General features: G+C 34.0%; 1 protein-coding gene and 20 non-coding genes across 21 annotated transcripts; 13 read left to right on the forward strand and 8 right to left on the reverse strand.

The window, feature by feature from the left end:
* Positions 1-4,001: 4,001 nt before the first annotated feature.
* Trnai-uau (transfer RNA isoleucine (anticodon UAU)) lies at positions 4,002-4,111 on the forward strand. Its single transcript has 2 exons — positions 4,002-4,039; positions 4,076-4,111. It is a non-coding gene; the product is annotated as a tRNA-Ile (tRNA).
* Positions 4,112-4,898: 787 nt separating this feature from the next.
* On the reverse strand, positions 4,899-4,988 carry Trnay-gua (transfer RNA tyrosine (anticodon GUA)). Its single transcript is given in 2 exon segments — positions 4,899-4,934; positions 4,952-4,988. It is a non-coding gene; the product is annotated as a tRNA-Tyr (tRNA).
* Positions 4,989-5,439: 451 nt separating this feature from the next.
* On the forward strand, positions 5,440-6,996 carry LOC139515042 (transcription intermediary factor 1-alpha-like). The gene has a single exon (XM_071304602.1). It carries the CDS (start codon positions 5,440-5,442, stop codon positions 6,994-6,996), a length of 1,557 nt encoding a protein of 518 aa, XP_071160703.1.
* Positions 6,997-11,359: 4,363 nt separating this feature from the next.
* Positions 11,360-11,469, forward strand: Trnai-uau (transfer RNA isoleucine (anticodon UAU)). The gene is made up of 2 exons: positions 11,360-11,397; positions 11,434-11,469. It is a non-coding gene; the product is annotated as a tRNA-Ile (tRNA).
* A 787-nt stretch (positions 11,470-12,256) lies between these two features.
* Positions 12,257-12,346, reverse strand: Trnay-gua (transfer RNA tyrosine (anticodon GUA)). Its single transcript is given in 2 exon segments — positions 12,257-12,292; positions 12,310-12,346. It is a non-coding gene; the product is annotated as a tRNA-Tyr (tRNA).
* A 391-nt stretch (positions 12,347-12,737) lies between these two features.
* Positions 12,738-12,847, forward strand: Trnai-uau (transfer RNA isoleucine (anticodon UAU)). Its single transcript has 2 exons — positions 12,738-12,775; positions 12,812-12,847. It is a non-coding gene; the product is annotated as a tRNA-Ile (tRNA).
* A 787-nt stretch (positions 12,848-13,634) lies between these two features.
* Positions 13,635-13,724, reverse strand: Trnay-gua (transfer RNA tyrosine (anticodon GUA)). The gene is given in 2 exon segments: positions 13,635-13,670; positions 13,688-13,724. It is a non-coding gene; the product is annotated as a tRNA-Tyr (tRNA).
* A 391-nt stretch (positions 13,725-14,115) lies between these two features.
* On the forward strand, positions 14,116-14,225 carry Trnai-uau (transfer RNA isoleucine (anticodon UAU)). Its single transcript has 2 exons — positions 14,116-14,153; positions 14,190-14,225. It is a non-coding gene; the product is annotated as a tRNA-Ile (tRNA).
* Positions 14,226-15,012: 787 nt separating this feature from the next.
* On the reverse strand, positions 15,013-15,102 carry Trnay-gua (transfer RNA tyrosine (anticodon GUA)). Its single transcript is given in 2 exon segments — positions 15,013-15,048; positions 15,066-15,102. It is a non-coding gene; the product is annotated as a tRNA-Tyr (tRNA).
* A 390-nt stretch (positions 15,103-15,492) lies between these two features.
* On the forward strand, positions 15,493-15,602 carry Trnai-uau (transfer RNA isoleucine (anticodon UAU)). Its single transcript has 2 exons — positions 15,493-15,530; positions 15,567-15,602. It is a non-coding gene; the product is annotated as a tRNA-Ile (tRNA).
* Positions 15,603-16,549: 947 nt separating this feature from the next.
* Trnai-uau (transfer RNA isoleucine (anticodon UAU)) lies at positions 16,550-16,659 on the forward strand. The gene is made up of 2 exons: positions 16,550-16,587; positions 16,624-16,659. It is a non-coding gene; the product is annotated as a tRNA-Ile (tRNA).
* Positions 16,660-17,606: 947 nt separating this feature from the next.
* Positions 17,607-17,716, forward strand: Trnai-uau (transfer RNA isoleucine (anticodon UAU)). Its single transcript has 2 exons — positions 17,607-17,644; positions 17,681-17,716. It is a non-coding gene; the product is annotated as a tRNA-Ile (tRNA).
* Positions 17,717-18,504: 788 nt separating this feature from the next.
* On the reverse strand, positions 18,505-18,594 carry Trnay-gua (transfer RNA tyrosine (anticodon GUA)). The gene is given in 2 exon segments: positions 18,505-18,540; positions 18,558-18,594. It is a non-coding gene; the product is annotated as a tRNA-Tyr (tRNA).
* A 391-nt stretch (positions 18,595-18,985) lies between these two features.
* On the forward strand, positions 18,986-19,095 carry Trnai-uau (transfer RNA isoleucine (anticodon UAU)). Its single transcript has 2 exons — positions 18,986-19,023; positions 19,060-19,095. It is a non-coding gene; the product is annotated as a tRNA-Ile (tRNA).
* Positions 19,096-19,882: 787 nt separating this feature from the next.
* Trnay-gua (transfer RNA tyrosine (anticodon GUA)) lies at positions 19,883-19,972 on the reverse strand. Its single transcript is given in 2 exon segments — positions 19,883-19,918; positions 19,936-19,972. It is a non-coding gene; the product is annotated as a tRNA-Tyr (tRNA).
* A 391-nt stretch (positions 19,973-20,363) lies between these two features.
* Positions 20,364-20,473, forward strand: Trnai-uau (transfer RNA isoleucine (anticodon UAU)). Its single transcript has 2 exons — positions 20,364-20,401; positions 20,438-20,473. It is a non-coding gene; the product is annotated as a tRNA-Ile (tRNA).
* A 3,058-nt stretch (positions 20,474-23,531) lies between these two features.
* On the forward strand, positions 23,532-23,641 carry Trnai-uau (transfer RNA isoleucine (anticodon UAU)). The gene is made up of 2 exons: positions 23,532-23,569; positions 23,606-23,641. It is a non-coding gene; the product is annotated as a tRNA-Ile (tRNA).
* A 787-nt stretch (positions 23,642-24,428) lies between these two features.
* Positions 24,429-24,518, reverse strand: Trnay-gua (transfer RNA tyrosine (anticodon GUA)). Its single transcript is given in 2 exon segments — positions 24,429-24,464; positions 24,482-24,518. It is a non-coding gene; the product is annotated as a tRNA-Tyr (tRNA).
* A 391-nt stretch (positions 24,519-24,909) lies between these two features.
* On the forward strand, positions 24,910-25,019 carry Trnai-uau (transfer RNA isoleucine (anticodon UAU)). The gene is made up of 2 exons: positions 24,910-24,947; positions 24,984-25,019. It is a non-coding gene; the product is annotated as a tRNA-Ile (tRNA).
* Positions 25,020-25,806: 787 nt separating this feature from the next.
* Trnay-gua (transfer RNA tyrosine (anticodon GUA)) lies at positions 25,807-25,896 on the reverse strand. Its single transcript is given in 2 exon segments — positions 25,807-25,842; positions 25,860-25,896. It is a non-coding gene; the product is annotated as a tRNA-Tyr (tRNA).
* Positions 25,897-26,287: 391 nt separating this feature from the next.
* On the forward strand, positions 26,288-26,397 carry Trnai-uau (transfer RNA isoleucine (anticodon UAU)). Its single transcript has 2 exons — positions 26,288-26,325; positions 26,362-26,397. It is a non-coding gene; the product is annotated as a tRNA-Ile (tRNA).
* The last annotated feature ends 289 nt before the right edge of the window (positions 26,398-26,686 follow it).

A 26,686-nucleotide genomic window follows, 5' to 3' on the forward strand; every position in this document is an offset into this window, starting at 1 on the left:
TTGTCGTGTTTCCCATGGATTTTCAGTTTCTCCTTAACATATAATATGATTTCTTTTGTTTTGCAACTTATAAGTACATATATGGCATATGTAAATAGGATACCAGATGTTACCGAAATATTATACATACATGTAACAACAGACTATGTCAGTTAGCAACATCTTTCTCCTTCTGAAAAAAATAGAGACACCAACACAAACAACAACAAACTATGTATTATTCAGAAAGCCAAACTTGATATTGTCATACTTAGAGTGAGGAGAACTAAGGTTTTTAAAATTAAGGATGTTCGTTACTCTTAATTTGCCAGATATTCGGAATCCTCTGGTTTTATCCAAATTGTGCCATATATTACAAAACACATGCACACGGACCCCTAATTTGTTCTTCTTATTTATTTCCTTTTTTTATACACTATCAATTTAAAAAAGTCTTTTAGAAAGCTTGTTATTTTGAAACAGAGTAGCGAACATTTTTAGATAAACAGTATGTACACTTCAAACAGCCGTCATCAGTAGCCTGACAAACGCTTAATATTGTACTATGTTAAACATATTAGTTTCGTCAGTTTTCAGCCTCATATATATGTGTTAAAATTTGATGACTATATTTTCGAATGTGAATGGAAACAAGTTCAGACTATATAGACGTGACAAGAAGGACCTTCAACATGAACACTATGTTTTAAACGCAATGCCACGCCACTAACGAATTTGTTTATGTAAACTAAGATGTGGTACTTTATCTTTGTCTGTCGAGACGGGTCGTTATAAGATACCACCAATACCGTCAGATGTTTCATTTATCTATTTTTAATTCATTTAATTCATGTTTTATTTACTATCTTACTGAGAGGCTTTAAAAACAAGATTATTTTATTCTTATTATATAACCTATTGAAAATATTATTTTTATTATCACATATAATTTATTTTTTACGTCATACTTAATTGTGTCCTTTCGATTTTAAGTTATAGTTTTATTATTATTATTATTATTATTATTATTATTATTATTATTATTATTATTATTATTATTATTATTATTATTATTATTATTATTATTATTATTATTATTATTATTATTATTATTATTATTATTATTATTATTATTATTATTATTATTATTATCATCATTATCACTATTTTTATTGTCATTATCATTATTATTATCATTATTTTTATTATCATTATATATAGCCTTTTTGTGCTAATGCGGCGTAAAGCAACCAACAATCAATCAATCAATTATCATTTATGGAAAGTAATCCAGGCTTGGTTTAAGCTATGATAACAGTTACGTCTATGTCAATATAGAAACTAAAATATATAGTATATTATATAGGTTATTAACTGTAGCATACATCGCATATGGATTATAAATTTGATTTCAATGTCATTCCTGTCAAATTATATCGGTGGACCTGATTACTGGATTATTGGATAGTAGATAACAATAAGCCATGTTTGTATTGAATTTGTATTGAAGGCATTTGACCCAGTACTACAGCGGCGGCTATTACAGAGGATGAGCTACTACTGTATCCAATGAAACATACTATTTTGGATCAATGCTTAGCTAACACAAGGTAATCAATGAGTGTGTCAAGATGTCGAAATCAGTGAAATGAAAGCAGTACGTTCCGATATAGATGGTTCTAAATCGTCATGTTCAAGTTTATTACTGTTTGTTGACATTTCCTTACTGTAAAGAATCTTCCACAACTCAAAAACATGACAGCAGCCATTTTTAGGGTGACTCAACCGTGTTGTTTACAACAACATCATAAGGCAAAACTGAAAACTGTTCAACACTATCCTGATCTCGGTATAGAACTATCAGATATAAAATTGAGTGCGTATAAAACATTAGTTCGACCACACCTCGAGTGTACATTGGCAGTAGTATAGAACTTATGCACAGAGGTACATCTTAACCAAAGCGAATTGATACATCGGAGACCTGCCCAGTTTATAACAATTTATTATCAGGTACAATGTACTGTTACCAGCATACCACAGACACTACGTTGGCCAATCCTATTAGCACGCATACAAGGAGCTGGGCTTATACTCTTGTATAAGTTCTTGCATGGATAATCATTCGTCATCATTCAAGATTATATCAAGGAACCAACTGTTAAAATCAGACAATATCACAGAGACAGGTCGTCTTCAAGGAAAGACTCATTAACGAATGTAGATCAATATAACATCATCCCTAGAACAATGGTTGATTGACATTAGTTACCTGAAAGTGCAATCTTAGTCCCAATAACCAAAACCTTCCAGGTATGTGTGTGGGAGTTCCTAATGTAATAGTGGATATATGATTTTAACTCTGCACAGTTGTTTAAAATTAAGGATTGTGTCTCCCTCATGCAAAGCTCTGATTCCTTGCCTGGATTTGTCTATACTTTTTTTTCCTTTTCGCTTTGTAGCTCTTTATCCTTTTATTAGAAAAGACATTGACTGTCGTAATGCGCATTTGATGCAAAACAAAAAAAAATGAAAGTTTATTTTATTGTTGCATTACTTTTGTATTTTATTTGTTTTCATTCTTGTATATACACGATTATTTTTTTAGAAAAAAAGATGTATAGTGAATGTACAGTCTTCAACAATGAGCAAACCCAATACCCCATAGAAAGATATAATGACCCTGAAAAACAAAAAACAAAAACAAATAGTCATACGAAATAAATAATGACAAGATTTATATACAAAACAATAAAAAAAAAAATAAAATAAAAATAATATGACAAAGAGTTACAAACGACAACTACAGCATTACAGGCTCTTGACATTGGACAGGCATATACATAATGTGAAGGGCTTTATATGTTTGTGTGTGACCAGTCATTCCAATAACCTGAGACAGGAGTGTGAATGCAAAATATAAAATATCAACTAAAAAGGGCACGCAACAAATCAGATCGACACAATGCACATGTTACGAAACAAAAAAATAAGGACTAAATACATTTCAGTGAGTACCCGTAGTAACTAAAAGCTGGTAAGAAGCAAATACATTTAAACAAATATATCTTGTAACTAAGACAACATTATAGATACACATATCGCATACATTTTTTTAATGTTATAAAGTCTTAAACAGTCAGAGAAAATCATGATCTTCTGCAGAAAATCGTGATCTTCTACAATGTCAAAATGTAGGTATGGACAAGTTGAATGTTCATAATATAGCAATAGTATTTAATTATTTAGTATTTTTTTTTGTTATTGTTAACAAGATTTAGAACTTAAACAAACAAAAAACATTGTTAAAACACCTTATAACAATGTAAAATTGATAACCATTTTGATTTAGTTTATTTTTGATAAAATCAAAATTATGAAACTTGCTTTCCATACTCTCGGCATCCTGTAAAGTAGTTCCTAAAAGGTTAACAACCTTTTTGCTGTTAGAATGAGAATAAGAAGTATACACAATGTGTGACCCTATTGTAAAATAAGTGATTCATAATAGATTCTGTTCTTTTAAAGACACCTGGATAATTCACTCGGAAACTCAATTGGGAACTATTTTTATACATTTGGCTAAGGTATGCAAGGTATGTCATCTTTCAAGGGTGTAGCATATAACGGGCTGATGTCTATTGCCAGTAAATTTGTGTATTTATTGTAAAGAATCAAGTTCTGCGGAAGTTGGTCATATGATGTTAAAAATGTGGCCTATTTTAAAGTAATGTTTTCATGAACACCTTACTCAATATTTATAATTAGGACATGACAAAATCTCAATCACGATGAACGGAAAATTCAGCGTTCTTTATATTTAATATAATTATTCGCATTTTATTTAACATAACATAACAGGAGCGTCCAAACTATATATTGATCCAATCAATAAAGTAAATGTAAAACATAACATTAGTAAGTGAAATAAAAAGATTCTTCGAAATCATTTATAATGCAGACGTTTACCGAGAAATCAACTGATGTATAAAAGCTTAAGTTTTATGTCACTTTGTAACATTGCTCCGGTGGCACAATCGGTTAGCGCGCCGTACTTATAGACAGTACCTTCACTGTGCATAGCACAGTATGAGGAATGCGGAGGTTGTGAGTTCGATCCTCACCCGGAGCAATTAGTTTTTTACCATTCAATTTATTAAATTCGATCCCTTCTTGTTACGCATGTCAACTTGTTACGATCAAAATCTCTTTGACAAGGAAATGTGTATCGACAAAAACATGAAGATACCCGGATTTTATTTGTGAGTTTGACGGTATACCTTTCAGAGTACACGTGCATCGTTTTGGTTGCATATCAATTAACAGTCGTATAGTTTCGATGTAAATTTACATGGACAGTTTTCCATTCTTTTTATCTAACCAACAGCATGGTCGACAGTGTATAGGTACTCAAAAATAGAAAAAAAATAATTGAAAGGTCCATTCGAAAGACTATCTGTCTTGGCATGATTTGAAACATGTGAATTTTCTTCCGGTTGACGAAGACTGATCACTAGGCATCAGCAAAAAACCTCAGCTTCTTCCCTGACTCGTATTGATTTGAAAGGTCCAATTTCTGAGACGATAATACCTCTCTAGTATCGTTACAGTCTATTACTTGAATGTATAAAATTCTAATGATTGTTCCCACTAATATGTGCTATTTCTTTGCAAGACTGTACATCTAAGAATTGACTTGGTGCACACACTCTATTTGCCTGAAGCTATTATATTAACAAGTTATTTTTGCAATGTTACGCCTTTAATATATCATTCATAGTGGATTTTATGTGTTTGTTACTTTATTATTATCATTCAAACAAGAAAGAAAAACCCAGTCAAATAGTTTCCGAGAATATAATCTCACATTGAAGAAAAGAACAAATCCTCGGCTAAAAAGGGAAGGTGACAAAAATATATCCCGTGAGGCGGAGTCGAACCACCGACCTAGAGATTCCTAGATTCTATCACACTACAGTCTCCCGCTCTACCAACTGAGCTATCACGGGCTGATGTCTATTGCCAGTAAATTTGTGTATTTATTGTAAAGAATCAAGTTCTGCGGAATCTTTCTTGTCTGATCAGGACTCTACCAATTGGATACAATCAGATAACATTTCTTCCCATTCTGCAATCGTACCTACATCCAGTAGAGATGAAAATGATCCTCTCCTGACCAATTTAAACAGAACTCAAAATTTGACATCAATTGAGACAATAGTAGCAACAGATTCTACCCAATCTCACAAAAACTGTGCTAGTTGCTCTGAGAACATAATCGACTTCGAATTTATCATGTGTATCACTTGTGAAGAAAAATTCCATTTTCAATGTCAAAACATAACTTCTGATCAATACAAATCTATGAGTATTGATGAATTGGAACAATTCAAATGCACACAGTGTAATTCGTTAATAAATGACCTATCCATCTCAGAAATAGAAACAGATCCCGGAAACATGGTTCAATTTACTGGTTCCTCATGCTCCCCTGATACTTTGGTGAAAACAGTTCAGATAAACAGAAATCTTGAAAAATCTCCAAAATCAGACCCTTATTGTGGGAACTCTAAGGACATGCAACAAGACCATACAGGAAAACAAGTTCATACTGCTCAACAACAATCAACTAATATAGGAGCTCTTAGAAACAACTCTTCTCCAATTTTGCAGACAGATAATAACTCAATAAAACAACCTAAACAAACTGGACCAAAGAAACAAAAGACACTGAAGCAAGATGATTTAAAATCCAAACTCGCCGTAGCAGAAGCACATATTGCCGCTCTAGAGAACACCATACTAGATAATAATAACTTAATCAGGAACATGAAACTGACTCAGCTCGGTCAAAATGATTACCACCAAAATGGACCTGACCTTCATAGTTATAGACAGACCCCATCATCAATCAGTGCTAACTGTTCTAATTGTCACTGTTCACAAGTGGATAATAGAATCAGAGACCTTGAGCGGGAAATGTCAAATTTGAGACTTCAACACCTTGAAAATCAATTCTTCACACTTAGACAACAAAGTCAAAACCTAGTCAACCTGCAAGCCACAGCACATATGAACCAACAAGGCCCTGTACATACAATACACTCTCAACATGTTGTTCAACCTTCTCCAACTTCAGTGCAAAACCATTGGTTACAACAACCAGTTCATCCCTTATTCCAGCAGACAGTTCCAGCTCCACCACCTTATATGTTTAGACAACCAAGCAGAACTCAAATGGTACCGTCACAAAACATACCAAATAGTCATATGCAAGCCCAGCATCCACAAATGATATATCATAGAGCTGCAGTTGCAACACAATTATCTCCCTTGGATAGTAATAACAGTATTGCTGTCACTCCATCAATTCATCCTCATTCTCAAACTCATCACATGTCCTCTACTCAAGGAAAGGTACAGATAAACACATCTAGTAATAAAATTGTACCAGAGCTTATCACAAAATCTTGTGTTTCTAATGACATAAGTAACAGTTCATCAGGAGATAGTAAAAACAGTTTTGCTGTCACTCCATCTACTCATCTTCATTCTCAAATTCACCACATGTCATCTACTCAAGGAAAGGTACAGATAAACACATCTACTGATAAAAATGTACCAGAGCATATCTCAAATTCTTATTCTCATGCTCCTAATGTCTTAATTAGTAACAGTTCTACAGGAGATAGTAAAAACAGTTTTGCTGTCAGAAAAGAAAATGGAATGAAAGCAAACCTGAATGTTCCTTCACAAAGTGGTCCTCCTAGAGATTCACCAAAACCATACCCTGAAAATCCGGATCCCAATACCATATTAAATTCCTCAAACTCAAATAGTAAAAACTGTTTTGCTGTTGAACAAAGGAGTGAGACAATGATATCAGAAAATTGTTCCGACACAGTAGGATTGCCACCAAACAAGAATGTTCAACACATATACAATCCTTTTTTAGACAAAGGTCAAACATTCCTCCTGGACCCAGACATAGCAGCCCCTGTGACAAGAATGATATAACCTTAGGAAAATCAAGTCCGCTCCGAATTGTCTCTTTCAACATTAAAGGCTTTAATTCCAATAAAAACTACTTTGATGAAATTCTTGATAAACATGATATTGTACTGATACAAGAACATTGGCTTTTTAATTATGAAAAAGAATTATTGAAACAACATCATTCAGATTTTATAACTTTCTCGAGACAAATTGATGATAATGAACCCTTATCTCCAATCAGTAGACCAAGAGGCCATGGAGGTATTGCAATTTTGTATAGAAAATCCATGTCAACTATGTTTTCTCAACTTCCTGATGGAGATAACAGAATCCAGGCTATCGAAATTTCAACCACAAAAGACCCAATATGTCTTATAAATGTATATCTCCCCTCAAGAGGTACCGACAAAGGTCATGATGCTTATCGAGCAGCTTTGGACATCTTAAAAGAATTACTACTAAAATATCAAAGAACTCATTCAATTATTATCGCCGGCGATTTTAATGCTTCATTCCATAGAAAATACAAGGACACTCAAGATGAACTGTTTAAAAACTTCTGTAAGGAAAATCAAATAGAGCTACCATCTAACTACCCTATAGACCATACATACCATCAAGGTGATTCAAAATCACAGATAGACTACATTCTAACAAAATCTAGAGAGAATGATGACGAGTCATCTGAATATATGCAGGTGAAAATCTTAAGAGAAGGCCACAACACATCAGACCATTATCCCGTCTCCGCTGAATTTTCTGTTAGATTACGGACCGCTCAAAAACAACTGAATGGAGATATTGTGACTAAGATTAATTGGGAAAAGGTTGACAAAACAAGTTATGAACAAAATTTGAAGGAGGAACTAAAAGATAGAAAGTATCTGAACATGAGAACACCTTACGGTATTGAACAAGCTACAAACCAGCTAATTTCTGGTCTTACTAACGCTTTAAATTTGAGCTATCCCCGTAGGAAATCCAAATTTAGTAGAAAAAAGAAGATCAGCTGGTCTCCACAACTTGCTAAAGCTGTGGGTCTGTCAAAAAAGGCATTTTATCTGTGGAAAAAGGTTGGTTCACCTCCTTCGAAAAATAATATCTACAACTTGAAGAGACTAGAGACGAAACGTTCCGTCAGATCAATACAAAGGCAACAAACGGCTGACAAAAGAATTAAACTACATGAAGAAATTATGATGGCTTCAGATAGGGATAAGGATCTATTTTTTCGTCTTATTAAAACTCAACGGTCTTCTTCTTCTCAGTTCACGCACACCCTTAGAACTGAAGAAAAGGAAGCATCAACTCCAAACGAGATAAATAACGTCTTCAAAGATCACTTTGAAAAATTAGCCAAAACCAATTCAAATCCTAACTTCAACATTGGTCATGATAATCTTGTCAAGCTAGACATGGAAACCATTGTCAACATCTGTGAAAACCAAGAAATAACAATTCAACCTGTTACCTCAACAGAAATCACCAAGCGTATTTCAATATTAAAAAGAAAAAAGGCTGGCGATGTAGAAGGTTTAACTGCAGAACATCTAATTTATGGTGGAACAGAGTTGACTGAATTCCTAGTTACCTTAATTAACAATATATTCTATACAAAGCATGTTCCTGAAGTCATCAAAAAAGGTCTGCTGACCCCTGTCCACAAAAAGGACAAAGACCCTACTATACCATCCAACTATAGAGGCATCACAGTCATTTCCATCATTTGTAAGATTTTGGAGCTTTGTATTAGAGCTAGAATCGAGGGTACACTAAATAAACATCAAAACAAGCTTCAGAAAGGTTTCACTAAAGGTGCATCATCTATTAATATTGCTCTTCTCATCTCTGAAGCAATTAACGAAGCCAAAGATAAAAACGAGTGTCTCATTCTAATAACTCTGGATGCAGAAAAAGCATTTGACGTGGTAGACCATATACACCTATTCTGGAAATTATATCATCAAGGAATTAATGGAGCTACATGGTTACTAATTAAGGAACTATATAACAAAACAACTACACAAGTTAAATCTCAAGGATATATCTCGGAAACATTTGTGAATGAGCAGGGAGTCAAACAAGGTGGAATTCTCTCTGCCAATTTTTACAAGGCCTATAATAAGAATATCCTCGATACTCTTGAATCCACAAACATAGGAATTAAAATCGGAACCAATTATGTGGGTTGCCCAACGTGCGCAGATGACATAATGCTATGTGCTGGCTCAGAACATGATGCCTCAACCCAACTACGCATCATTGAAAACTGTACCAAAAACGATCGGGTAAAGATAAACAGCAAAAAGACTGAAATTCTAATGATTAACAAGAAGAATAAAGATATAAATCTTCAACTTTTTAATGAAAAAATAGGCGAAAAGCAAAACATTAAACATTTAGGAATTGAAAGACAAGAAAAAAATAATCCAAATGTAGAGAATAGAATTTCTGTTGCAAGAGCTACAATGTATTCCCTATTAGGAGCTGGATTACATGGAATAAATGGTATAAATCCACTATTATCGTATAAACTATGGCGGACTTATGTTATACCAAGAATGCTCTATGGAATTGAAATTCTCAACATTACTAAAACCGATATACAAAAATTAGAAGCTTTTCAGAAAAAAACTTTTAAACAAATTCTATCCTTACCACAAAGAACTGCAGATGCTGCTATCTATATCTTACTCGGAGCCGAATCTATTGAGCAACTCGTACATAAAGCTGTCATTTCCCTATTTCTAAGAATATCAAAAGATCCCAACTCAATTGAGTGTAAAATTGGAATTAGACAGCTAGCTACAAAAGATGATAAATCAAATAGTTGGTATATAAATGTGGACAGAACTCTCAAATCTTACGATCTTCCATCCGCACATGAGATTATACTAAATCCTGAGAAAAATTGGAAACGATTGACTCATGAAGTTATAGACAAAACCTGGAAAAACAAATGGACCGAATCTGCTAGAAGCAAATCAACACTCAAATATATGGAAGTAAACAACTGGAACTTTAAAAAACCAAACTTCTGTTGGAGCAGTGTCAGAGATAATAAAAGAGATGTCAGCAAAGGGATAATAAAATCCAGGATACTTACAGGAACTTACAAAACCCAAAGTATTACCAACCGATTTGACGGAACAAAATCTGCAGAATGCAAATTGTGCATGGTAGGACCTGAGGATTATAAACATTTCCTAATCAACTGTGAAAGTCTGAATTGTGTGAGAAAAATCCATCAAGATAGACTAAAATCCCTACTAGAGGATAATCATATCCACTATTGCAGTATAATTGATTCTGATGAGGATCTTCTAGAATTGTTGGTTGACTGTTCTAGGAACGACCTTATAACTGTGCCTCAGCAGAGAGACTTAGAACGAATCTGCAAAGACTGGATCTATGCATTGCATGCTAAAAGAACCCAACTTTTAGAAAACAAATGAACAATCAGTTGAGGTCTGAGCTTAAACTACAAGTGGCTGTCAGTCGTGGGAATGTAACATATAACAAGTATTATACTACTTTGTCTATATACTTAATTAATACTAAGTAATTCATAGTTAAACCATAACTAGAGCATATGTATTAATTACCCCTGTAAATAATCTTATAGACCCAAATTCTATTGACAAACTCTACTGTTTTACTTAAAACTATTTTTTACAAGTCTCTTGTTTTATTCATATCCCTTACCATTTTATCTTTTAACTACATATATTTAAACTTATTAAGAAACCATACTAGTCCATAAATTTAACCAATTACTAGTACAGATTAGTAGTTCCTTTCACTTTCCGTTGCTAAGAGAATATAAACAACTGATAAGATTACTTTTATCCATTTTATAATTTTAAATGTATAGTGTACATACAAGTTCCTGTTTTAACTAATTTTTAGTTTTATCCTATTATAACTGTTAATATTATTTTAAATTTTAACCAGTAGATAAAATTTTAAACAACGCAATTTTAAAAATAAACAAAATTTTTAAATGCGGTGACCCTGCAGATAGGGTGGACTTCCAGAAGAAGAAGAAGAAGTTGGTCATATGATGTTAAAAATGTGGCCTATTTTAAAGTAATGTTTTCATGAACACCTTACTCAATATTTATAATTAGGACATGACAAAATCTCAATCACGATGAACGGAAAAGTCAGCGTTCTTTATATTTAATATAATTATTCGCATTTTATTTAACATAACATAACAGGAGCGTCCAAACTATATATTGATCCAATCAATAAAGTAAATGTAAAACATAACATTAGTAAGTGAAATAAAAAGATTCTTCGAAATCATTTATAATGCAGACGTTTACCGAGAAATCAACTGATGTATAAAAGCTTAAGTTTTATGTCACTTTGTAACATTGCTCCGGTGGCACAATCGGTTAGCGCGCCGTACTTATAGACAGTACCTTCACTGTGCATAGCACAGTATGAGGAATGCGGAGGTTGTGAGTTCGATCCTCACCCGGAGCAATTAGTTTTTTACCATTCAATTTATTAAATTCGATCCCTTCTTGTTACGCATGTCAACTTGTTACGATCAAAATCTCTTTGACAAGGAAATGTGTATCGACAAAAACATGAAGATACCCGGATTTTATTTGTGAGTTTGACGGTATACCTTTCAGAGTACACGTGCATCGTTTTGGTTGCATATCAATTAACAGTCGTATAGTTTCGATGTAAATTTACATGGACAGTTTTCCATTCTTTTTATCTAACCAACAGCATGGTCGACAGTGTATAGGTACTCAAAAATAGAAAAAAAATAATTGAAAGGTCCATTCGAAAGACTATCTGTCTTGGCATGATTTGAAACATGTGAATTTTCTTCCGGTTGACGAAGACTGATCACTAGGCATCAGCAAAAAACCTCAGCTTCTTCCCTGACTCGTATTGATTTGAAAGGTCCAATTTCTGAGACGATAATACCTCTCTAGTATCGTTACAGTCTATTACTTGAATGTATAAAATTCTAATGATTGTTCCCACTAATATGTGCTATTTCTTTGCAAGACTGTACATCTAAGAATTGACTTGGTGCACACACTCTATTTGCCTGAAGCTATTATATTAACAAGTTATTTTTGCAATGTTACGCCTTTAATATATCATTCATAGTGGATTTTATGTGTTTGTTACTTTATTATTATCATTCAAACAAGAAAGAAAAACCCAGTCAAATAGTTTCCGAGAATATAATCTCACATTGAAGAAAAGAACAAATCCTCGGCTAAAAAGGGAAGGTGACAAAAATATATCCCGTGAGGCGGAGTCGAACCACCGACCTAGAGATTCCTAGATTCTATCACACTACAGTCTCCCGCTCTACCAACTGAGCTATCACGGGCTGATGTCTATTGCCAGTAAATTTGTGTATTTATTGTAAAGAATCAAGTTCTGCGGAAGTTGGTCATATGATGTTAAAAATGTGGCCTATTTTAAAGTAATGTTTTCATGAACACCTTACTCAATATTTATAATTAGGACATGACAAAATCTCAATCACGATGAACGGAAAAGTCAGCGTTCTTTATATTTAATATAATTATTCGCATTTTATTTAACATAACATAACAGGAGCGTCCAAACTATATATTGATCCAATCAATAAAGTAAATGTAAAACATAACATTAGTAAGTGAAATAAAAAGATTCTTCGAAATCATTTATAATGCAGACGTTTACCGAGAAATCAACTGATGTATAAAAGCTTAAGTTTTATGTCACTTTGTAACATTGCTCCGGTGGCACAATCGGTTAGCGCGCCGTACTTATAGACAGTACCTTCACTGTGCATAGCACAGTATGAGGAATGCGGAGGTTGTGAGTTCGATCCTCACCCGGAGCAATTAGTTTTTTACCATTCAATTTATTAAATTCGATCCCTTCTTGTTACGCATGTCAACTTGTTACGATCAAAATCTCTTTGACAAGGAAATGTGTATCGACAAAAACATGAAGATACCCGGATTTTATTTGTGAGTTTGACGGTATACCTTTCAGAGTACACGTGCATCGTTTTGGTTGCATATCAATTAACAGTCGTATAGTTTCGATGTAAATTTACATGGACAGTTTTCCATTCTTTTTATCTAACCAACAGCATGGTCGACAGTGTATAGGTACTCAAAAATAGAAAAAAAATAATTGAAAGGTCCATTCGAAAGACTATCTGTCTTGGCATGATTTGAAACATGTGAATTTTCTTCCGGTTGACGAAGACTGATCACTAGGCATCAGCAAAAAACCTCAGCTTCTTCCCTGACTCGTATTGATTTGAAAGGTCCAATTTCTGAGACGATAATACCTCTCTAGTATCGTTACAGTCTATTACTTGAATGTATAAAATTCTAATGATTGTTCCCACTAATATGTGCTATTTCTTTGCAAGACTGTACATCTAAGAATTGACTTGGTGCACACACTCTATTTGCCTGAAGCTATTATATTAACAAGTTATTTTTGCAATGTTACGCCTTTAATATATCATTCATAGTGGATTTTATGTGTTTGTTACTTTATTATTATCATTCAAACAAGAAAGAAAAACCCAGTCAAATAGTTTCCGAGAATATAATCTCACATTGAAGAAAAGAACAAATCCTCGGCTAAAAAGGGAAGGTGACAAAAATATATCCCGTGAGGCGGAGTCGAACCACCGACCTAGAGATTCCTAGATTCTATCACACTACAGTCTCCCGCTCTACCAACTGAGCTATCACGGGCTGATGTCTATTGCCAGTAAATTTGTGTATTTATTGTAAAGAATCAAGTTCTGCGGAAGTTGGTCATATGATGTTAAAAATGTGGCCTATTTTAAAGTAATGTTTTCATGAACACCTTACTCAATATTTATAATTAGGACATGACAAAATCTCAATCACGATGAACGGAAAAGTCAGCGTTCTTTATATTTAATATAATTATTCGCATTTTATTTAACATAACATAACAGGAGCGTCCAAACTATATATTGATCCAATCAATAAAGTAAATGTAAAACATAACATTAGTAAGTGAAATAAAAAGATTCTTCGAAATCATTTATAATGCAGACGTTTACCGAGAAATCAACTGATGTATAAAAGCTTAAGTTTTATGTCACTTTGTAACATTGCTCCGGTGGCACAATCGGTTAGCGCGCCGTACTTATAGACAGTACCTTCACTGTGCATAGCACAGTATGAGGAATGCGGAGGTTGTGAGTTCGATCCTCACCCGGAGCAATTAGTTTTTTACCATTCAATTTATTAAATTCGATCCCTTCTTGTTACGCATGTCAACTTGTTACGATCAAAATCTCTTTGACAAGGAAATGTGTATCGACAAAAACATGAAGATACCCGGATTTTATTTGTGAGTTTGACGGTATACCTTTCAGAGTACACGTGCATCGTTTTGGTTGCATATCAATTAACAGTCGTATAGTTTCGATGTAAATTTACATGGACAGTTTTCCATTCTTTTTATCTAACCAACAGCATGGTCGACAGTGTATAGGTACTCAAAAATAGAAAAAAAATAATTGAAAGGTCCATTCGAAAGACTATCTGTCTTGGCATGATTTGAAACATGTGAATTTTCTTCCGGTTGACGAAGACTGATCACTAGGCATCAGCAAAAAACCTCAGCTTCTTCCCTGACTCGTATTGATTTGAAAGGTCCAATTTCTGAGACGATAATACCTCTCTAGTATCGTTACAGTCTATTACTTGAATGTATAAAATTCTAATGATTGTTCCCACTAATATGTGCTATTTCTTTGCAAGACTGTACATCTAAGAATTGACTTGGTGCACACACTCTATTTGCCTGAAGCTATTATATTAACAAGTTATTTTTGCAATGTTACGCCTTTAATATATCATTCATAGTGGATTTTATGTGTTTGTTACTTTATTATTATCATTCAAACAAGAAAGAAAAACCCAGTCAAATAGTTTCCGAGAATATAATCTCACATTGAAGAAAAGAACAAATCCTCGGCTAAAAAGGGAAGGTGACAAAAATATATCCCGTGAGGCGGAGTCGAACCACCGACCTAGAGATTCCTAGATTCTATCACACTACAGTCTCCCGCTCTACCAACTGAGCTATCACGGGCTGATGTCTATTGCCAGTAAATTTGTGTATTTATTGTAAAGAATCAAGTTCTGCGGAAGTTGGTCATATGATGTTAAAAATGTGGCCTATTTTAAAGTAATGTTTTCATGAACACCTTACTCAATATTTATAATTAGGACATGACAAAATCTCAATCACGATGAACGGAAAAGTCAGCGTTCTTTATATTTAATATAATTATTCGCATTTTATTTAACATAACATAACAGGAGCGTCCAAACTATATATTGATCCAATCAATAAAGTAAATGTAAAACATAACATTAGTAAGTGAAATAAAAAGATTCTTCGAAATCATTTATAATGCAGACGTTTACGAGAAATCAACTGATGTATAAAAGCTTAAGTTTTATGTCACTTTGTAACATTGCTCCGGTGGCACAATCGGTTAGCGCGCCGTACTTATAGACAGTACCTTCACTGTGCATAGCACAGTATGAGGAATGCGGAGGTTGTGAGTTCGATCCTCACCCGGAGCAATTAGTTTTTTACCATTCAATTTATTAAATTCGATCCCTTCTTGTTACGCATGTCAACTTGTTACGATCAAAATCTCTTTGACAAGGAAATGTGTATCGACAAAAACATGAAGATACCCGGATTTTATTTGTGAGTTTGACGGTATACCTTTCAGAGTACACGTGCATCGTTTTGGTTGCATATCAATTAACAGTCGTATAGTTTCGATGTAAATTTACATGGACAGTTTTCCATTCTTTTTATCTAACCAACAGCATGGTCGACAGTGTATAGGTACTCAAAAATAGAAAAAAAATAATTGAAAGGTCCATTCGAAAGACTATCTGTCTTGGCATGATTTGAAACATGTGAATTTTCTTCCGGTTGACGAAGACTGATCACTAGGCATCAGCAAAAAACCTCAGCTTCTTCCCTGACTCGTATTGATTTGAAAGGTCCAATTTCTGAGACGATAATACCTCTCTAGTATCGTTACAGTCTATTACTTGAATGTATAAAATTGCACGTGTACTATCACACTACAGTCTCCCGCTCTACCAACTGAGCTATCACGGGCTGATGTCTATTGCCAGTAAATTTGTGTATTTATTGTAAAGAATCAAGTTCTGCGGAAGTTGGTCATATGATGTTAAAAATGTGGCCTATTTTAAAGTAATGTTTTCATGAACACCTTACTCAATATTTATAATTAGGACATGACAAAATCTCAATCACGATGAACGGAAAAGTCAGCGTTCTTTATATTTAATATAATTATTCGCATTTTATTTAACATAACATAACAGGAGCGTCCAAACTATATATTGATCCAATCAATAAAGTAAATGTAAAACATAACATTAGTAAGTGAAATAAAAAGATTCTTCGAAATCATTTATAATGCAGACGTTTACCGAGAAATCAACTGATGTATAAAAGCTTAAGTTTTATGTCACTTTGTAACATTGCTCCGGTGGCACAATCGGTTAGCGCGCCGTACTTATAGACAGTACCTTCACTGTGCATAGCACAGTATGAGGAATGCGGAGGTTGTGAGTTCGATCCTCACCCGGAGCAATTAGTTTTTTACCATTCAATTTATTAAATTCGATCCCTTCTTGTTACGCATGTCAACTTGTTACGATCAAAATCTCTTTGACAAGGAAATGTGTATCGACAAAAACATGAAGATACCCGGATTTTATTTGTGAGTTTGACGGTATACCTTTCAGAGTACACGTGCATCGTTTTGGTTGCATATCAATTAACAGTCGTATAGTTTCGATGTAAATTTACATGGACAGTTTTCCATTCTTTTTATCTAACCAACAGCATGGTCGACAGTGTATAGGTACTCAAAAATAGAAAAAAAATAATTGAAAGGTCCATTCGAAAGACTATCTGTCTTGGCATGATTTGAAACATGTGAATTTTCTTCCGGTTGACGAAGACTGATCACTAGGCATCAGCAAAAAACCTCAGCTTCTTCCCTGACTCGTATTGATTTGAAAGGTCCAATTTCTGAGACGATAATACCTCTCTAGTATCGTTACAGTCTATTACTTGAATGTATAAAATTGCACGTGTACTATCACACTACAGTCTCCCGCTCTACCAACTGAGCTATCACGGGCTGATGTCTATTGCCAGTAAATTTGTGTATTTATTGTAAAGAATCAAGTTCTGCGGAAGTTGGTCATATGATGTTAAAAATGTGGCCTATTTTAAAGTAATGTTTTCATGAACACCTTACTCAATATTTATAATTAGGACATGACAAAATCTCAATCACGATGAACGGAAAAGTCAGCGTTCTTTATATTTAATATAATTATTCGCATTTTATTTAACATAACATAACAGGAGCGTCCAAACTATATATTGATCCAATCAATAAAGTAAATGTAAAACATAACATTAGTAAGTGAAATAAAAAGATTCTTCGAAATCATTTATAATGCAGACGTTTACCGAGAAATCAACTGATGTATAAAAGCTTAAGTTTTATGTCACTTTGTAACATTGCTCCGGTGGCACAATCGGTTAGCGCGCCGTACTTATAGACAGTACCTTCACTGTGCATAGCACAGTATGAGGAATGCGGAGGTTGTGAGTTCGATCCTCACCCGGAGCAATTAGTTTTTTACCATTCAATTTATTAAATTCGATCCCTTCTTGTTACGCATGTCAACTTGTTACGATCAAAATCTCTTTGACAAGGAAATGTGTATCGACAAAAACATGAAGATACCCGGATTTTATTTGTGAGTTTGACGGTATACCTTTCAGAGTACACGTGCATCGTTTTGGTTGCATATCAATTAACAGTCGTATAGTTTCGATGTAAATTTACATGGACAGTTTTCCATTCTTTTTATCTAACCAACAGCATGGTCGACAGTGTATAGGTACTCAAAAATAGAAAAAAAAATAATTGAAAGGTCCATTCGAAAGACTATCTGTCTTGGCATGATTTGAAACATGTGAATTTTCTTCCGGTTGACGAAGACTGATCACTAGGCATCAGCAAAAAACCTCAGCTTCTTCCCTGACTCGTATTGATTTGAAAGGTCCAATTTCTGAGACGATAATACCTCTCTAGTATCGTTACAGTCTATTACTTGAATGTATAAAATTCTAATGATTGTTCCCACTAATATGTGCTATTTCTTTGCAAGACTGTACATCTAAGAATTGACTTGGTGCACACACTCTATTTGCCTGAAGCTATTATATTAACAAGTTATTTTTGCAATGTTACGCCTTTAATATATCATTCATAGTGGATTTTATGTGTTTGTTACTTTATTATTATCATTCAAACAAGAAAGAAAAACCCAGTCAAATAGTTTCCGAGAATATAATCTCACATTGAAGAAAAGAACAAATCCTCGGCTAAAAAGGGAAGGTGACAAAAATATATCCCGTGAGGCGGAGTCGAACCACCGACCTAGAGATTCCTAGATTCTATCACACTACAGTCTCCCGCTCTACCAACTGAGCTATCACGGGCTGATGTCTATTGCCAGTAAATTTGTGTATTTATTGTAAAGAATCAAGTTCTGCGGAAGTTGGTCATATGATGTTAAAAATGTGGCCTATTTTAAAGTAATGTTTTCATGAACACCTTACTCAATATTTATAATTAGGACATGACAAAATCTCAATCACGATGAACGGAAAAGTCAGCGTTCTTTATATTTAATATAATTATTCGCATTTTATTTAACATAACATAACAGGAGCGTCCAAACTATATATTGATCCAATCAATAAAGTAAATGTAAAACATAACATTAGTAAGTGAAATAAAAAGATTCTTCGAAATCATTTATAATGCAGACGTTTACCGAGAAATCAACTGATGTATAAAAGCTTAAGTTTTATGTCACTTTGTAACATTGCTCCGGTGGCACAATCGGTTAGCGCGCCGTACTTATAGACAGTACCTTCACTGTGCATAGCACAGTATGAGGAATGCGGAGGTTGTGAGTTCGATCCTCACCCGGAGCAATTAGTTTTTTACCATTCAATTTATTAAATTCGATCCCTTCTTGTTACGCATGTCAACTTGTTACGATCAAAATCTCTTTGACAAGGAAATGTGTATCGACAAAAACATGAAGATACCCGGATTTTATTTGTGAGTTTGACGGTATACCTTTCAGAGTACACGTGCATCGTTTTGGTTGCATATCAATTAACAGTCGTATAGTTTCGATGTAAATTTACATGGACAGTTTTCCATTCTTTTTATCTAACCAACAGCATGGTCGACAGTGTATAGGTACTCAAAAATAGAAAAAAAATAATTGAAAGGTCCATTCGAAAGACTATCTGTCTTGGCATGATTTGAAACATGTGAATTTTCTTCCGGTTGACGAAGACTGATCACTAGGCATCAGCAAAAAACCTCAGCTTCTTCCCTGACTCGTATTGATTTGAAAGGTCCAATTTCTGAGACGATAATACCTCTCTAGTATCGTTACAGTCTATTACTTGAATGTATAAAATTCTAATGATTGTTCCCACTAATATGTGCTATTTCTTTGCAAGACTGTACATCTAAGAATTGACTTGGTGCACACACTCTATTTGCCTGAAGCTATTATATTAACAAGTTATTTTTGCAATGTTACGCCTTTAATATATCATTCATAGTGGATTTTATGTGTTTGTTACTTTATTATTATCATTCAAACAAGAAAGAAAAACCCAGTCAAATAGTTTCCGAGAATATAATCTCACATTGAAGAAAAGAACAAATCCTCGGCTAAAAAGGGAAGGTGACAAAAATATATCCCGTGAGGCGGAGTCGAACCACCGACCTAGAGATTCCTAGATTCTATCACACTACAGTCTCCCGCTCTACCAACTGAGCTATCACGGGCTGATGTCTATTGCCAGTAAATTTGTGTATTTATTGTAAAGAATCAAGTTCTGCGGAAGTTGGTCATATGATGTTAAAAATGTGGCCTATTTTAAAGTAATGTTTTCATGAACACCTTACTCAATATTTATAATTAGGACATGACAAAATCTCAATCACGATGAACGGAAAAGTCAGCGTTCTTTATATTTAATATAATTATTCGCATTTTATTTAACATAACATAACAGGAGCGTCCAAACTATATATTGATCCAATCAATAAAGTAAATGTAAAACATAACATTAGTAAGTGAAATAAAAAGATTCTTCGAAATCATTTATAATGCAGACGTTTACCGAGAAATCAACTGATGTATAAAAGCTTAAGTTTTATGTCACTTTGTAACATTGCTCCGGTGGCACAATCGGTTAGCGCGCCGTACTTATAGACAGTACCTTCACTGTGCATAGCACAGTATGAGGAATGCGGAGGTTGTGAGTTCGATCCTCACCCGGAGCAATTAGTTTTTTACCATTCAATTTATTAAATTCGATCCCTTCTTGTTACGCATGTCAACTTGTTACGATCAAAATCTCTTTGACAAGGAAATGTGTATCGACAAAAACATGAAGATACCCGGATTTTATTTGTGAGTTTGACGGTATACCTTTCAGAGTACACGTGCATCGTTTTGGTTGCATATCAATTAACAGTCGTATAGTTTCGATGTAAATTTACATGGACAGTTTTCCATTCTTTTTATCTAACCAACAGCATGGTCGACAGTGTATAGGTACTCAAAAATAGAAAAAAATAATTGAAAGGTCCATTCGAAAGACTATCTGTCTTGGCATGATTTGAAACATGTGAATTTTCTTCCGGTTGACGAAGACTGATCACTAGGCATCAGCAAAAAACCTCAGCTTCTTCCCTGACTCGTATTGATTTGAAAGGTCCAATTTCTGAGACGATAATACCTCTCTAGTATCGTTACAGTCTATTACTTGAATGTATAAAATTCTAATGATTGTTCCCACTAATATGTGCTATTTCTTTGCAAGACTGTACATCTAAGAATTGACTTGGTGCACACACTCTATTTGCCTGAAGCTATTATATTAACAAGTTATTTTTGCAATGTTACGCCTTTAATATATCATTCATAGTGGATTTTATGTGTTTGTTACTTTATTATTATCATTCAAACAAGAAAGAAAAACCCAGTCAAATAGTTTCCGAGAATATAATCTCACATTGAAGAAAAGAACAAATCCTCGGCTAAAAAGGGAAGGTGACAAAAATATATCCCGTGAGGCGGAGTCGAACCACCGACCTAGAGATTCCTAGATTCTATCACACTACAGTCTCCCGCTCTTTTTTTTTTTTTTTTATCTTTATTATAATCCACAATTCATATATACATATCACAGTTTTAGTTACACAAAATTGAAAACATTGCCATTAGTTATTGTCCTTTCTCTGAAACGAATATCATTTCAAACATTATCTATATAGCGTGAAATATTTGTCACGAACATAATTGTCTGATTATTTACTTTCGATACTCATATTTATATACATATACATATCATTATTATAGAAAAATATCATATCCCTATACTTATATTCAATCTCTATCTAATCTTCCACTCATCTCATACATTCACAACTATTTAAAGCTTACACAGAATACAATGAAAAATCAAAAGAGTTAGATGTTTGTACAGTCTTATTGCCCGAAATATGACATAAAATGTTACAATCGAAATAATAGTTCGCACAGGGCTGGTCTCCATTCCACAACGCAAATAAAATCGAAAGTATTAAAATTAAGGCAATTATCAGCAATTATAAGACAAGCAAACAACATCACAGTATAATTATCATCGTTCAGCAAAAGCTTTTTCTCACATTTTCTCACAGAAACATACCCACTTTCTCTCTACAAAAACAAATTACAAAATATCAATAAAAAAATTACAGTCTTTTCATTTTCACAACTTTTTCCATCTTCAATATACCTTCATTCACTTCATCATTCATAAATGGTGTTGTTCGTACATCTTCAAAATCCTCGGTTAGCACTTTGTTATATCTAGAGTACTCATGTTCCCCGGGAAGGAGAAGTTCAAAATTTTTACCACTCATATGAAACAATACCAGACGTCCTCTTTCCGTTTTTCCAATCAACATGTCCATACCGCTCCGGCTTTTTTTAAAAACAATTTTCCTTATAATTCCACTTTCTGGTACTTTTCTATTATGTTCTTTCACTTTATCACATGATTGTGCACCTGGTGACGTAGTGGATACAATATCGCTATTATTCTTTTTACTAATTGTACATTTTGTTACTAAATTGTCTCCTTCTACTGTACACTTATTCTTTTCAATTCTATCAACAGTTATTCTTTGTTTACATTTTTCCACATTGTTTACATGTTTACCCTTTAAACAGGTTGGTGGCAAAGACAATTCATTACCTGTATCGATTGACAGTTCTATATTTGGACTCTCTATAACTTCAATGTTACCTGAAGTAGTAGAGGCCATAGACGGGTTATCGCCAATGTCCATTATATCTAGGGTATTTGTCGATACCTCTTCACTCGGTATTTGACTAATTTCAGATGAACGATCTGAACAAATCACATCTTTATGGTTCTCACTAATAGAACTGTTTGCATCATCAGTATTATATTCTTTCATCCGTTTTTTATCACGATTGACAGTAGAATTTGATTTTCTTTTAGTCTTATTACTATCTTGATTTGTAAAAACTATAGATACACGGGCTCTGTCATTCTCACCATGCACAGTAAATGATATATGACGAAATTGTCTACATGCGTTTTCTATAGTACTCGTTAATAACGACGGGAGTCTTTCCATTATAAATATAGTTAAAAACAGTTATACAATTCACCCTCGGGTAGCCTCTTTCAATCCAACAATATTTACCACATTTCAAACAGTTAATAAAGACGGTTTTTTCAATATCAATGAAAAGAACTTACTTCTAAAACAAGTTAGAATGTTAATAATCCATATTTTAGCTTGGTAATCCGAGCAATAACTTATAATAAAGTAATATTTTCACTGTACACAAAAACAACGTCCTGTCATACAAAGGTCCACTCGACTTTTTTCCACAGTCTCCCGCTCTACCAACTGAGCTATCACGGGCCGATGTCTATTGCCAGTAAATTTGTGTATTTATTGTAAAGAATCAAGTTCTGCGGAAGTTGGTCATATGATGTTAAAAATGTGGCCTATTTTAAAGTAATGTTTTCATGAACACCTTGCTCAATATTTATAATTAGGACATGACAAAATCTCAATCACGATGAACGGAAAAGTCAGCGTTCTTTATATTTAATATAATTATTCGCATTTTATTTAACATAACATAACAGGAGCGTCCAAACTATATATTGATCCAATCAATAAAGTAAATGTAAAACATAACATTAGTAAGTGAAATCAAAAGATTCTTCGAAATCATTTATAATGCAGACGTTTACCGAGAAATCAACTGATGTATAAAAGCTTAAGTTTTATGTCACTTTGTAACATTGCTCCGGTGGCACAATCGGTTAGCGCGCCGTACTTATAGACAGTACCTTCACTGTGCATAGCACAGTATGAGGAATGCGGAGGTTGTGAGTTCGATCCTCACCCGGAGCAATTAGTTTTTTACCATTCAATTTATTAAATTCGATCCCTTCTTGTTACGCATGTCAACTTGTTACGATCAAAATCTCTTTGACAAGGAAATGTGTATCGACAAAAACATGAAGATACCCGGATTTTATTTGTGAGTTTGACGGTATACCTTTCAGAGTACACGTGCATCGTTTTGGTTGCATATCAATTAACAGTCGTATAGTTTCGATGTAAATTTACATGGACAGTTTTCCATTCTTTTTATCTAACCAACAGCATGGTCGACAGTGTATAGGTACTCAAAAATAGAAAAAAAATAATTGAAAGGTCCATTCGAAAGACTATCTGTCTTGGCATGATTTGAAACATGTGAATTTTCTTCCGGTTGACGAAGACTGATCACTAGGCATCAGCAAAAAACCTCAGCTTCTTCCCTGACTCGTATTGATTTGAAAGGTCCAATTTCTGAGACGATAATACCTCTCTAGTATCGTTACAGTCTATTACTTGAATGTATAAAATTCTAATGATTGTTCCCACTAATATGTGCTATTTCTTTGCAAGACTGTACATCTAAGAATTGACTTGGTGCACACACTCTATTTGCCTGAAGCTATTATATTAACAAGTTATTTTTGCAATGTTACGCCTTTAATATATCATTCATAGTGGATTTTATGTGTTTGTTACTTTATTATTATCATTCAAACAAGAAAGAAAAACCCAGTCAAATAGTTTCCGAGAATATAATCTCACATTGAAGAAAAGAACAAATCCTCGGCTAAAAAGGGAAGGTGACAAAAATATATCCCGTGAGGCGGAGTCGAACCACCGACCTAGAGATTCCTAGATTCTATCACACTACAGTCTCCCGCTCTACCAACTGAGCTATCACGGGCTGATGTCTATTGCCAGTAAATTTGTGTATTTATTGTAAAGAATCAAGTTCTGCGGAAGTTGGTCATATGATGTTAAAAATGTGGCCTATTTTAAAGTAATGTTTTCATGAACACCTTACTCAATATTTATAATTAGGACATGACAAAATCTCAATCACGATGAACGGAAAAGTCAGCGTTCTTTATATTTAATATAATTATTCGCATTTTATTTAACATAACATAACAGGAGCGTCCAAACTATATATTGATCCAATCAATAAAGTAAATGTAAAACATAACATTAGTAAGTGAAATAAAAAGATTCTTCGAAATCATTTATAATGCAGACGTTTACCGAGAAATCAACTGATGTATAAAAGCTTAAGTTTTATGTCACTTTGTAACATTGCTCCGGTGGCACAATCGGTTAGCGCGCCGTACTTATAGACAGTACCTTCACTGTGCATAGCACAGTATGAGGAATGCGGAGGTTGTGAGTTCGATCCTCACCCGGAGCAATTAGTTTTTTACCATTCAATTTATTAAATTCGATCCCTTCTTGTTACGCATGTCAACTTGTTACGATCAAAATCTCTTTGACAAGGAAATGTGTATCGACAAAAACATGAAGATACCCGGATTTTATTTGTGAGTTTGACGGTATACCTTTCAGAGTACACGTGCATCGTTTTGGTTGCATATCAATTAACAGTCGTATAGTTTCGATGTAAATTTACATGGACAGTTTTCCATTCTTTTTATCTAACCAACAGCATGGTCGACAGTGTATAGGTACTCAAAAATAGAAAAAAAATAATTGAAAGGTCCATTCGAAAGACTATCTGTCTTGGCATGATTTGAAACATGTGAATTTTCTTCCGGTTGACGAAGACTGATCACTAGGCATCAGCAAAAAACCTCAGCTTCTTCCCTGACTCGTATTGATTTGAAAGGTCCAATTTCTGAGACGATAATACCTCTCTAGTATCGTTACAGTCTATTACTTGAATGTATAAAATTCTAATGATTGTTCCCACTAATATGTGCTATTTCTTTGCAAGACTGTACATCTAAGAATTGACTTGGTGCACACACTCTATTTGCCTGAAGCTATTATATTAACAAGTTATTTTTGCAATGTTACGCCTTTAATATATCATTCATAGTGGATTTTATGTGTTTGTTACTTTATTATTATCATTCAAACAAGAAAGAAAAACCCAGTCAAATAGTTTCCGAGAATATAATCTCACATTGAAGAAAAGAACAAATCCTCGGCTAAAAAGGGAAGGTGACAAAAATATATCCCGTGAGGCGGAGTCGAACCACCGACCTAGAGATTCCTAGATTCTATCACACTACAGTCTCCCGCTCTACCAACTGAGCTATCACGGGCTGATGTCTATTGCCAGTAAATTTGTGTATTTATTGTAAAGAATCAAGTTCTGCGGAAGTTGGTCATATGATGTTAAAAATGTGGCCTATTTTAAAGTAATGTTTTCATGAACACCTTACTCAATATTTATAATTAGGACATGACAAAATCTCAATCACGATGAACGGAAAAGTCAGCGTTCTTTATATTTAATATAATTATTCGCATTTTATTTAACATAACATAACAGGAGCGTCCAAACTATATATTGATCCAATCAATAAAGTAAATGTAAAACATAACATTAGTAAGTGAAATAAAAAGATTCTTCGAAATCATTTATAATGCAGACGTTTACCGAGAAATCAACTGATGTATAAAAGCTTAAGTTTTATGTCACTTTGTAACATTGCTCCGGTGGCACAATCGGTTAGCGCGCCGTACTTATAGACAGTACCTTCACTGTGCATAGCACAGTATGAGGAATGCGGAGGTTGTGATTTCGATCCTCACCCGGAGCAATTAGTTTTTTACCATTCAATTTATTAAATTCGATCCCTTCTTGTTACGCATGTCAACTTGTTACGATCAAAATCTCTTTGACAAGGAAATGTGTATCGACAAAAACATGAAGATACCCGGATTTTATTTGTGAGTTTGACGGTATACCTTTCAGAGTACACGTGCATCGTTTTGGTTGCATATCAATTAACAGTCGTATAGTTTCGATGTAAATTTACATGGACAGTTTTCCATTCTTTTTATCTAACCAACAGCATGGTCGACAGTGTATAGGTACTCAAAAATAGA

This window comes from Mytilus edulis, chromosome 3 (genome assembly GCF_963676685.1).
Source record: "Mytilus edulis chromosome 3, xbMytEdul2.2, whole genome shotgun sequence".
Classification (NCBI taxonomy): Eukaryota; Metazoa; Mollusca; class Bivalvia; order Mytilida; family Mytilidae; genus Mytilus; species Mytilus edulis.

What these genes read in the sequence shown, in the direction of transcription:
- LOC139515042 (XM_071304602.1), top strand. Translation starts at nt 5,440, where the DNA reads ATGGTTCAATTTACTGGTTCCTCATGCTCCCCTGATACTTTGGTGAAA.